This window comes from Nyctereutes procyonoides, unplaced genomic scaffold (assembly GCF_905146905.1).
Source record: "Nyctereutes procyonoides isolate TBG_1078 unplaced genomic scaffold, NYPRO_anot_genome, whole genome shotgun sequence".
Taxonomy (NCBI): Eukaryota; Metazoa; Chordata; class Mammalia; order Carnivora; family Canidae; genus Nyctereutes; species Nyctereutes procyonoides.
The window spans coordinates 37,644,453-37,656,518 of record NW_026575044.1 but is presented as its reverse complement, the minus strand read 5'-3'; the positions used below and the strand labels follow the sequence as shown (position 1 = coordinate 37,656,518).

At 46.1% G+C, this 12,066-nt stretch overlaps 1 protein-coding gene across 10 annotated transcripts in view; it reads right to left on the bottom strand.

Moving 5' to 3' along the window:
- ANKRD29 (ankyrin repeat domain 29) overlaps positions 1 to 8,601 on the bottom strand; it is a 54,499-nt gene extending 45,898 nt beyond the window's left edge. For 7 of the 10 annotated variants that reach the window (XM_055323775.1, XM_055323777.1, XM_055323780.1 and 4 more), the window contains exons 1-2: positions 8,493 to 8,601; positions 584 to 694 (exon numbers count right to left, since the gene is read on the bottom strand). In XM_055323775.1, coding sequence (XP_055179750.1) covers positions 584 to 694; positions 8,493 to 8,513 — 132 coding nt within the window. In that variant the 5' untranslated portion in view covers positions 8,514 to 8,601. Of the gene's footprint in view, positions 1 to 564; positions 695 to 8,492 lie in introns of those variants that run through there. The other 3 variants (XM_055323776.1, XM_055323779.1, XM_055323772.1) reach the window with 2 other exon arrangements.
- Between the last annotated feature and the right edge of the window lie 3,465 nt (positions 8,602 to 12,066).

The following is a 12,066-nucleotide window of genomic DNA, read 5'->3' as shown; positions in this document are numbered from 1 at the left end:
CTGCTCTGAATTATCTCCACTCTCCATGAAAGCAGTTGGATTGAATTCTCTAAAAATGCTTTCCTTCTTGGAACTTGCCAATTCTAATTCCCATTAAAGTGCCTCTTTCCTTATTGTGGCTGCCTTCCATTTTATGCATGTGATGGTTTCCCTAATATGTTTTTAATTTTAAAAAATATTTATTTATTTGAGAGAGAGAGAGAGAGCTCGTGCGTACAAGCGTGTGTGTGGGGGGGGGCGGTGGGGAGAGGCAGAGGGAAAGAATCTCAAGCAGACTCCCCACTCACTCCCCACTCAGTGCAGAGCCTGACTTTGGGCTTGATCTCACACCCTGAAATTATGACCTGAGCAGAAATCAAGAGTTGGATACCTAACCATCTGAGCCACCCAGCCAGCAGCCCCCTCCCAGTCCCCATGTTTTTACATTCACCAGGGTACCTTGGATTTTTTTAAAGGATAAAGCAAGCATACATGAAAGAGTAGATAAGCACTGTAAAGGGAAATGTATTCGTGAGCTGCTCTCATGCCAGCAGGGGAAATGGCGTGTCCTTGGCATGCATATACCGAATGAATCCATCCGTACACTGTCCCTGCAGTCCACATCCACCCGACCGCTGTTCAACAACAGCCTGAGCAGAGCCAGGTTTCCTCTCCTTGCTGCCCAGAATGCAGCATTGGCAAGTGGAGTTTCCTTCTGCAGAAGCAAAATGAGACAGGATCTTAAAACTGTTATCAGTTCCTATGACCGCTTCTATGCAAGTATATACTATTCAAAAAGCAGAATTTCCAGATGTGTTGTAGCACTGGAAGATAGCTCCTCCAATAACAGATGATTGTAATATACTTGGTTAGGGAACACATTTTATTTTATACCAGACACCAGAGTGCAGTTATGAAGAGCAGTGTTGTTGATAATGTAGCACTATTAATACCCTATTTCCTACCAATGTTCTCACTTTCCTGCTTCTGTGTCTTTGTTCACAGTTTCCTTTTTGCTTGAAAGGAGTTCTTTCCCATCCTTCAAGGACAAGGCTCTGCTTAAATGCTATTTCCTCCCTGAAATGTTCCCAAATCCTTCTTCGCCTCTGAGCAGAAAGAACTCTCTCCCAATTCTGACCTCCCCAACCTACACCTTTTCTTTCCCCCAACTTTTCTACCGATTCCAGCTTTCTGGGTCAATGCCTCACCTTCCCTCCACCGAATTTTCTTTGCTTCAGCTGGAACTTGCCAGAGGATTCAGTTAAGAAAGGAATTCTGGGCATAAAACACTGTTATGTGTCCTCATATGGGATTCTTCTTTCCATTGCTGCCTTATTTTAAAGTTGCAAAGTTAATGTTGGAACCATCCTATGGAAGGAATAAAGCTGGCAAACAGTTCTTCAAAAATCAGAGTGGCAGCATTGACTGCAGTAAATTGCCTTTTCTAAAACACATCAATCTGGATCTGTAGGGAACAGTCCATGGCAGGAGAGGGTGGGGCTGGAAGGGAGGCTCTGGAACCAGATAGCTCCAGGTTTCAACCTCAGCCCTGGGCAAGTGATTTGGCCTCAGTGAGCCTTACACTACCTGGTTTGGAGTTTCTGGTAAGGATTAAATGATGTAGATTAATTGGCCAAATATGGTACCCAACACATCATAAATGCTTACAGATACTTCTTTCCCTCTGTCCACTTTTCTTTTTTTTTTTTTATAATTTTTATTTACTTAGGATAGTCACAGAGAGAGAGAGAGAGGCAGAGACACAGGCAGAGGGAGAAGCAGGCTCCATGCACCGGGAGCCCGATGTGGGATTCGATCCCAGGTCTCCAGGATCGCGCCCTGGGCCAAAGGCAGGCGCCAAACCGCTGCGCCACCCAGGGATCCCCTCTGTCCACTTTTCTTTACAGAGATAGAATCAGTAGGCAAAATTAAATTAAATATTGGTACTATAAGAATTTTGCTGGTTTCAGGAAATTTTTTTTTTCAGGAAATTTTCTAGCATTTAAATTGTTTAACAAAAACCTTTTTTGGGTGGGCTTAAAACACTTTTCTGACACCAAAGCCTTTTCATGCAATACATCTCTTAAATGTATTGATAAGGTATTCAATTCAATATCTTATTTACCTATGCTAAGTTAAAAAGAAAGCACAATATCACTCACAACAAGGATCCATCTAAAGATTAAAACAAATTTATTTTTATTTTTAAGTAATCTCCACACCCAATGCGAGGCTCAAATTCACAACCCCAAGACCAAGAGTGCATGCTCTACTAATTGAGCCAGCCAGGTGCCCCTCCATGGAGCCATCTAAAATGAAAGCACAGTGAGAGCACCATGAAGGCAGCATTTGTTGGTATGAGGGTTTCTTTTCGGCAGCCCTTCAGCTCACACATGACTTAGTGCTCTTGTGCATTCTTGGAGGAGAGCGTGGCCAAGCAGGGAGTGTTAAGCAGGTTGCAAACATACTTTAAATAGTTTCCTGGTGCAGGTAGGAAGAAAACAAAAATCACCTTAAATTCCAGATGAACAATTTGTTTTCCCCAAAGGTGTAAATGTTATGGTCCCAGGAGTTTTCACGCCAAAATGCAATGATGACATTCACACCCAGTGTTGGTGGCTTTTGTACCAGGCTAAGTCCACCATTGTAGCTGCCAGTATGTGGCTGAAGTGATGGCCAGGCAGGTCTGACTTGTATCATAAATCACGGAACAATGCCCTTTCAGTAGAGAGACTGCACAAGGCCAAAACGAAGTCTGGAGGGTGAATTAGGAAGAGAACTTAATATGCACCAGGGAACAGCTCTGGTGGCTTTCCTTGAAACATGAAGACTTGAGAGTAATAAATTGTAAATCATTTTTAGTGATTTTGTTTTTTCCATTTAACCCCAAATTATTTTCAAAACCATCGGCAAACCACAAACTTCTATTGTCATAACAAGCTCTTCTGCTGGGAGCCTCTCTTGTCTTGAGGATGGCCTTATGGCTTCCTCTCCTGTCAGGGCTAGATTTCCTGGTTTCCTACAAGGTTTTAGAAACTCAGCTTTGTGAAAAGCTATAAAGATTTCCTTCTCTCTCAAGTGCCTGATTTACTGGGAGGTGGAAGGAAGATAGTCAAATGTGGCATAAGAAAGTGCCGAGTTCAATTTCTGAGCCTACTACTTCGCTGCTCTGTGACTCTGGCCAGGTTATTTCTGTCCCATTGCCAGGAGTAGTACCTCTACCATGTTTTGTTAGAGAATTAAAGGAGAGAATACACATAAACTCAGTTTGATAGTGAACACTTGGGAAATGTTAGCTATAAATACACAGTCCTCACAGCTCTTTGAAATTCATTTGCTTGGTCACTGGCATGCATAAGGGACAGTGGTACTGGCCAGGGGCTAGGCCAAGAGGTACGAGTCAACTTTGATCTCTGCTCTAATGGTCTTACGGCCCAGTAGGAAAGCGAGTCATGCCAACAGGCATCAGAAGTTAATTACAGGAGCTAGAATAGGAATGAGGATTACTTGTGAGAGCAGAGAATGGCTGAGCCTATATGAGTGGGGCAGCCAGGAATGGCTTCAAAGAGAAGGAATTCTTGAGAAGAATTTAAAAAGATGAGCAGGGACCTGGCTAAGGAGCATCCCAGGTGGACAAGGAAGTGAAACAAAGACACGGAGGCTCACCATGGCCTTCTGAGAACTATCACTAGCTTGGAAGGGCTGGATTGAAGGGAGTGGAGAGAGGGCAAGGGGCACCATGGGGCTGAAAGCAGTCAGGGCCAGATCCTGGAGGAGCTGCTGTGCCATGTTATGGGGTTTGCCTGGGCACTAGGGAGCTACGGCAGGGTTTTAAGGTGGGGAGATACTATTGGTTTTGTGTTTCAGAAAGGTCTCTGTGGCAGCCTCAGGGAGAGGAGACTGATGCCTGGAGCCAGACTGAGGTCGGTGTCTACAGGGTTAGGGGGACTACCACATAGACAGGACAACTGAAGTGGAGGGCCCCGGCTTAAGCACCAATAGTGGGACAGGAGGATGAGACAGACTGGAGAAATTTTAAGGAACCAAACTAAACAGTTTTGGTCTGCAACCCTATGTTCAGAAGAAGGTGGGAGGAGTCTGGACTGACTCTCAGGTTTCTGGTTTGAGTGCCTCGTTAACGTTGTGGCATTCCTGAAAGTGGGAAACACCAGAAGAGGAGCAAGCTTTGGGAAAAAACGATGAGTTCAGCTTTGAACCTGCTGACTTTTAGTGCCTAAGGGGCTTCCAGGTGGAAAGAACCATCAAAAACATGGGTAAGTACTCCTGTGACTCTGTGGCAGACACATTTAGCAGAGGGCAGGTCTCTTGTGCTAATACTAAAGTGCTAGTTCTGTACCACTTGGCATATGCTCTGCATACACCACTTCACTTAATCCCCATCCTAGCTCAGTGAGGTTGGCACTGTTATCATCTTGCTACAAGGGTGAGGTAAGTGAGAGAGGACAGGCAGGCTTCAGGCCCCGGCAGCCTGATGCTCAAGGCTGTCCTGTTAGCCATCACACTGTTCTGCCTCTGGTGGAATTCTCTAGACAGCAAGGAAAAAGGGAGCATTGATCCCAGTGACCGCCTTCCTATCCTCATTCCGAGCTCCTCTTCTGCCAAGATGGAAAGTCCCCTGACTTTCCTTCTTGTTGGGGTCTATACACATCATGGCCTGGGTAACTTCCAAACTGCCTCTGGTTACAATATGCACATTATCACAAATGCTGTAGAGTGAGACAGGGGCAAGCCCCTTAGCCTTGGAAGAAATGATGCACGTAGCAATGCTTTACTATTTAACCACTTTCTTGATTTTTCTCTACAACGGGGCCAGGCAGCCTCCCTTAGGCTTGTTGGTCACTGTATCATGAAGAATAGCAACAGCAACCAACGTGGAGGTCTTGGTCTGTATCAGGCCTGCTAAGTGCTTTCACTGTTCTGATGCATTAATTCCCACAACAACCCCATGACACAGGTGTTTTTATTATTCCCATTCTTAGGATGAGGAAGCTGAGGCACAGAAATGAATCACTTAAGGTCATACAGTTAGGAAGTAATGGAGTCAGCATTCAAACCAGAGTCTGAGGTCATATATCTTATACCCTGGGAGTAAAATGGAGTATAAACTTCCACATATGCCATATTTTCTTCTCTTTTTCTCCCCTTTACTGCCAGGATTTTGGCTCATACAAGGAAGTGAAGCAAAGACATTATTACACGACCAACAATTAGTTACAGGAAGGAAGCACAGAAGGGAAATTGTTACTGCACAGAAGCGGAATTCTGATTAAAAGTCAAGATGGGGTAATGACTTAGACCATTAGTTTAAAACAGGGTTTAGAAGAATCTAGGTTTTGATTATGTACTTATTAAGTAAATCAAGATAACATTAGCTTTTCTCTGTAATGAATTTCTTTGATGTTAGAAGCCATATTAAATAAGGATAGAATGCAGGACTGAGAAGCTGCGTGCAGAAGGACACTTTCGAGATGTCACTGGCTACTATTTTTTTTTTTAAGATTTTAAAATTTATTTATTTGAGAGAGTAAGAGAATGAGAGTGGGGGGGGGGGGCAGAGGGAGAGGGACAAGCTAACTCCGTGCTGAGTACGTAGGCCAACATGGGGCTGGATCCCAGGACCCTGACACCATGACCCGAGCCGAAACTAGAAGTCAATGCTTAACATCAGGAGCCACCCAGGCACCCAGTCACCACCAGCTATTCTAATCCATTGTCCCATTCCCCCCTTCTTCCCTAGCCCGAGGCAACCAAGTATCTGCTTTCTATCTCTGTGGAATGCCTATTCTGAGCATTTCATATAAATGGCATCATACAATATGTGGCCTTCTGTATTTGGCTTTTTTAACTTAACATCATGTTCTCAAGGTTCATCTACATCGTAGCATATACCAGAGCTTTCTTCTTTCTTTTTATGATTGAATGATAGTCCATTGCTTGGATATACCATGATATGGAGTGAAGATTTGTGTCCCCCCTAGCCCCAAACTCATACGTTGAAATCCTAATTCCCAATGTGATAGTATTTGTAGGTGAGGCCTTTGGGAGGTAATTAGGTTAGATGAAGTCAAGAGGGTAGAGCTCTCATGATGGGATCAGTGTCCTTACAGGAAAACGAAGAGACACCAGAAAGTCCTCTCTTCTTCCAAGTGAGGATCCAGTGAGAATGTGGCAGTTTGCAAGCCAGGAAGAGAGCTCTCACCAGACAATTAATTTGCTGGCATTGTGATCTTAGACTTCTCAGCCTCCAGAACTGTGAGAAATTAAATACCTGCTGTTTAAGCTGCGTAGTCTTTAGTATTTTGTTATGGCAGCTCAAGCTAACACATACCACATTTTGTTTATTATCAATGATAAATGATGGGTTATTTCCAATTTTTGGCTATTATGAATAACAAAACATATGTGTACAAGTTTTTGTGTAAACATGCATTTTTGTTTCATTTCTTTTGTGTATGTATGTAGGAGTGGAATTGCTAGGTCACATGGTAACTCTTTCAAAGAATGCCCAGACTGTTACCTAATATGACTGCATTATTTTACATTCCAACCAGCAAGGCATGAAGATTTGAATTTCTCCATCTCCTTGCCAACACCTGACACTGTCTGCCATCCTAGTGGGTATGAGGTGGTGTCTCCTTATGGTTTTAATTTGCATTTCCCTGATGACTAATGGTGTTGAGCATCTTTTCAGGTGCTTGTTGGCCATTTGTTTATCTTCTTGGGAGAAATGTCTATTCGTTTCCATTGCCCGTTTTAAATTTGGGTTATTTGTCTTTGTCTCGTTGAGATATCTTTCATCATTTAAAAATGGTCAAGTCTCTACCATTTTAAAGCAAACCCTTGGTCAACTCCAAATCCCTGCTGTGGCCACTGTTTCTTGTGGTATTTTCTGAAACAGTTCTGGACACTTGTGGTTCCCACCCACTCCCTTTTGAAGCTATTGCAATCTGGCTCCTGAAGCCAGCACTTCGCTGAAACTACTCTGAACAAGGTCTCCAGTGGCTGCTTGTTACTAAATACAGTGGACACTTTTCAATTCCCAGCTTGAAATCTCTGTAGTATTTATCACTGAGTTCCTCCCCATGTTTATCAAAGGATTAGAAATCCTTGGCTTAAATTATCAGCACACGCTTCTGATTGTTTTCATACATTGCTGACTGCTTTTCAGTTTTCTCAATGGGCTTCTCTTATTCTGCTCATTCTCCAGGCTCCATCTTCTTCAAGATTTTGTCTTCAAGTCCTCTGTTTACCACTTTTACATGGTCTCACTGGACAATCACATTCATTCTCATGGGTTTAATTATCACTTAACACAGCTCACTCCTACATCTCATCTCTATCTTCTGCCTAGATTACACTCCTGGGGTTCCCAGTTTGTAAATCTGTCTAATCAACATCTCTACTTGGACTTCCATTCATCCTTAAACTTTACATGTCCAAAATTTTATCTTTACCTCTCTAGCCTTCCCTAACTCAGGGAATAATATCAATTACAGAATTCCATGGATTAAAAAAAAATTTTTTTAGTCACTCACATTTGTTTACTTCCTTCCATTCCAGACACCTGTTCCCTAGTCCCTGCCATTGAAAAGGATGACCCCAGCTCCACTCCTTTCTGCAAACTGTGGCCAGAGATCTTTCTCACATGCAAATCTCAACATATCATCCCTCTGTTTACATAAGCTACTGGAAGAGATGGGATTACACTGGCTTTGAAGCCAGGCACATTAGGGTTTCAATATTAACACCATTCAGGTGTAATGTTAACACTGTGATGAGTTACTTAACTTCTCCATGTTTTGGTCTTTCCGCTTCAAAAAGAAAAGGAGAGACACACGGAGGTACCATTTCGTATCTTCCTGAGGATTCAGAAGACACTCCCAGATGCCCTTGGCTCAGAGTCAGGCACATTTTAAGTGCTCAATACATTTTAGTCATTATTTTTATTAAGACCTTTCAATAGAGGCAAATCAAGTACCGTCACTCTCCTCCTGAAATGTGCGGATTAAATGGAATGACTTGAAACTCTTAAGACTCCTCTGGACACCGAAGCCTGGTAATCGGTCGCAGCTCCACTCTGCGCTGGGCACTCGGCTTCAGCGTCCAAAAAGTGCCGTGGCAGGAGGCGACCGCGGCGCCGCGGGCATTCCGCGAAGAGGCCGCGGAGCCGGGGTTGGTGCGGCCGCAGGGCAGCGCCCACCGCCGGCTCCCGCCCCGCCCCGCCCCGCCCCCGCCGTCCCCCCGGGGACGGTCCCCGCCGCCCAGCGCCCCGGACTGCGGCCGTAAGGACCGAGAGCCCTGCAGGCAAAGCCCACGCCACCGACCACGAACCACGGGAGCCACCCGAGCGCGGCCGCTTCCTCCGGGCCCCAGCCGGCACCCAGGGCGGCGCTCACTCCACCCTGCGGGCCCGGCGGCGGCCCGGAGGTCCCCGGGCGCGGGCCCCCCGCCGCGCGTCTGCGCCGCCCGCACCCGCCGCCCGCGGCGCTCACCTTGAACGACATCTTGCACATGTCCGCGGCCACCCCAGCGCGGCCGGCGCGCTCCCGGCCCGGGGCACCCGCCGCGTTCCGCAGTGGGGCGGCCTCCCGCGCCGCGCGCTCCCGCCGCCGCCGCCGCCGCCGCCGGAGACGGGGCCCCGAGGGGAGGGCGGGGGCGGGGCCACGGGCGGGCGGCCGGGGGCGGGCCGGGCGGGGCGGGCCGCGGGGCGGGCCGGGCCTCGGGGGCGGGGCCACGGGGCGCCGCGGAGAGCGCGGGCTGCGGCTGGCGCGCCCACCTGGCGCTCGCCGTCTCTAGCCCGCCACGCTGCTCACACACATCCACACCCGCAAGCACACACAGCAGCGGACACGCCACACTGCGCACATCCGCCACGGTCAAGACGCAAGGTGTCCAGATTCCCGTCCACGCCCCCACACTCTCCTCTACACACCTTCCATGCACATTCGCATTCCTGCTGCACATACACACGCTCCAGACTCCACACACACACACAGATTCACACATAATACTCCCACACTCACATCTGCGTATATATACACACTACACACCCACTCCCGTCCCACACCTCACACATCTTCCAAAAGAGCATGGTCTGCTTCGGAGGACTCCCGACCTCCATTACAGCACAGACATTGATGATGTCGATGAAACAGGAGAAGAATCACTGAGGGGGGCCCCTGACGGGATGAGCACTGGGTGATATGCTATATGTTGGCAAATTGAACTCCGGAAGAAAAAGAAAAAGAAACAAAAAAATTCACCCATCACCCATCCAAATAGGAATTTTCATTTTTATTTCTGTTGTTTTGGGATCCCTGGGTGGCGCAGCGGTTTGGCACCTGCCTTTGGCCCAAGCGCGATCCTGGAGACCCGGGATCGAATCCCACATCGGGCTCCCGGTGCATGGAGCCTGCTTCTCCCTCTGCCTGTGTCTCTGCCTCTCTCTCTCTCTCTCTCTGTGAACTATCATAAATTAAAAAGAATTTTATTTCTGTCGTTTTAGGTTTTCTTTTCTTTCCTTTTCTTTTCTAATGTTTTTTGTTTTGTTACGTTTTGTTTTCCTCCTGGAGAAAGATCTGGGAAACAAGCCTTTTGATTGAATGGGTGATATGTGGTATTTTCTTTTCTGAAGGTGAACGGCAAAATTGGGAATGTTACTCATGGCCTCCTCCTCCTGATTACAACAGTCGCCTCCTCCTTCTGGCCCTTTGCTGCAGAGCTGGAGTATCTCAGGAGCTGTTAACTCCCTCAGGCATACTGCCTTGCTGCTTGCCTACCGTTGGTTTGGGGGAAGTAAAAGCGGGAGAATCACATTTTTAAAAATTAAATAATATATTGTTTTTAAAGTATAATAAGCAATAATAGCCTTTTTAGAAAATTCAAATACCAAAGTAAAAGTAGACATGCTCGTACAATTGGAATCTACTCATTCTCCCCTCACCTCTGGTTGTGCCTCCTCTCTTCTCAGTTGAATTGGTAACATTTAATTCAAAAGTAAGAAACAAAAACAACGAATAAAAGTTCATGATGAAATAAAAATGTTTATCTGGGGGACCCCTGGGTGGCTCAGCGGTTTAGCATCTGCCTTTGGCCCAGGATGTGATCCTGGAGACCTGGGATAGGGTCCGTGTCGGGCTCTGGGCATGGAGCCTGCTTCTCCTTATGCCTATGTGTCTCTGCCCCTCTTTCTCTCTTTAAGTCTATCATGAATAAATAAATAAAATCTTTAAAAAATGTTTCTCTGTTTTAGATAAACCTATTACTTGTGCTTTATTACTTTTAAAGATTTTATTTACTTATTTATTTTAGAGAGAGATTGAGAGTGCATTAGCCAGGGGCAGAGGGAGAGCGAGAGGCAGAGAATCTCAAGCAGACTTTGCTCTGAGTTTGGAGCCTAAGGTGGGGGTCAATCTCACGACCCTGAGATCACAACCTGAGCCAAAACCAAGAGTCAGCCACCTAACTGACTGAGCCACCCAGGCGCTTCGCTTTGTGCTTTAAAATTAAAACGTTTCAAAATTTGATACAAAATTTCAAGTTTTAAATCAAGAAAGAGTCAAAACTTTTCCTTGTCTTAGGTGTCTGTGGATGAGACAGTTCTGAAGTTGCCATGCAACATTATTATCTAAGATTGGACGTGGGAGGTTTTGCTATTATACTTTCGATAAGCAAAAGGAGGGAAGAGAATGTATTTTGAGTGCTGTCTATGTAGGTATTATGCCCATTGAACAGCTGAAAAAACTAAGGCCCTGAGAGATGAAATAATTTGCTAATGAGTGATGGCGCTGGATCTTTAATTGAGTCTGTCTGGTTCCAAAGCCCATTTCCTTTCCACTACCAGCCTTACTGCTCAAAGTTGGTTTTGGCAGTGAGTCCCTGGCCAGGCTGCTGATGGGATTCTTGTCAAAGTCACAGGAAAGAATGTGTCTGTAGATCAGCCCACATGCCTGGCCAAGTTCATTTTCACAATAAAACTCCTAAACAGAACAAAACCCTCATGATCGCCACCAGGCAGCACCGATCTAAAGAGGCCCACTCTAAAACTTAATGGTGACGCATCTAAATACTTGAAATTAAATCCCTATGGCCCAACTCTCTCTATCCAAATAATTTCTCACGATTTACCAGAGTGTCTCCATTCTTGTCAGAGATTCTCCTTGTTATCACCCTCCCTCCCATCCCTACAGCTCTCTTCTCTCCCTAACTCAGAGCCTACCTTCCGGGGCTTGCTCCCAGCTCAGGCTCCCCTCCCACACCCAGCCCTTCAGCCATCTCTCTCTCTCAGCGTAGCTGAGCTCCTGCTTCCATAGCATCCTTGTTGCTCTAGACTTCACTTCTTTTACTTTTGACTCCTCTAGCAGAGTTTAGATTCTTCAAAGCCAGACCCGGTCTTCTACTTTATCTTTTTTTCTTCAGGGGCTAGTTCACAGCTGGAGAAATGATAGGTGGTCAAAGTTTATGAATCGTTCAATAGAAGATTCAAGGGATTGTGTTCTCCATATCACGTCTTTCCACAGGCCTCCGTGATTGGTATGCACAGACATCAGTGTTCATCTCAAATGGGGCCATATTTGTTGTCACCTTCTGTTCACACCAGCGGCAGACTGTCATGTGTTTCTTCTTGATGTGGCACTGTCCCAGTTTATGTGCCAGCAAGATTTGCTGTAGACAGAACTGTGAAGTAGGTTAGAATGGTCTCCTGAGCCCTCTCCCTCCTCTTTTTTTGTGATCAAGCTCCTTCATCCCAAATAAGAGTCTGCTCTGGACAGCTTGCCTTATATATTTTCTGTGTGCCTCCCACCCCACATCTCCCAGCTGGTTAGCTCAGTTTCTTCTCTTGGGATTTACACTAGACGAGGCTTCATATAGTGCAGAGTGTAGCAGCACAGTGTTGAATAATCTGCCCCAATATCCAGGGCCCCTTTCTTTTTCCCTCTTAGAACACTAATTTTGCTCAAGTATCTACCAAATTCCACCTTAAGATATGCTTCAGGGGAGCCCAGCCCCCTTTCCTGTCCAAAGCTCTCTGATCTAGGCTGGTGGTAGTGCCTGGATTAGGTGTGG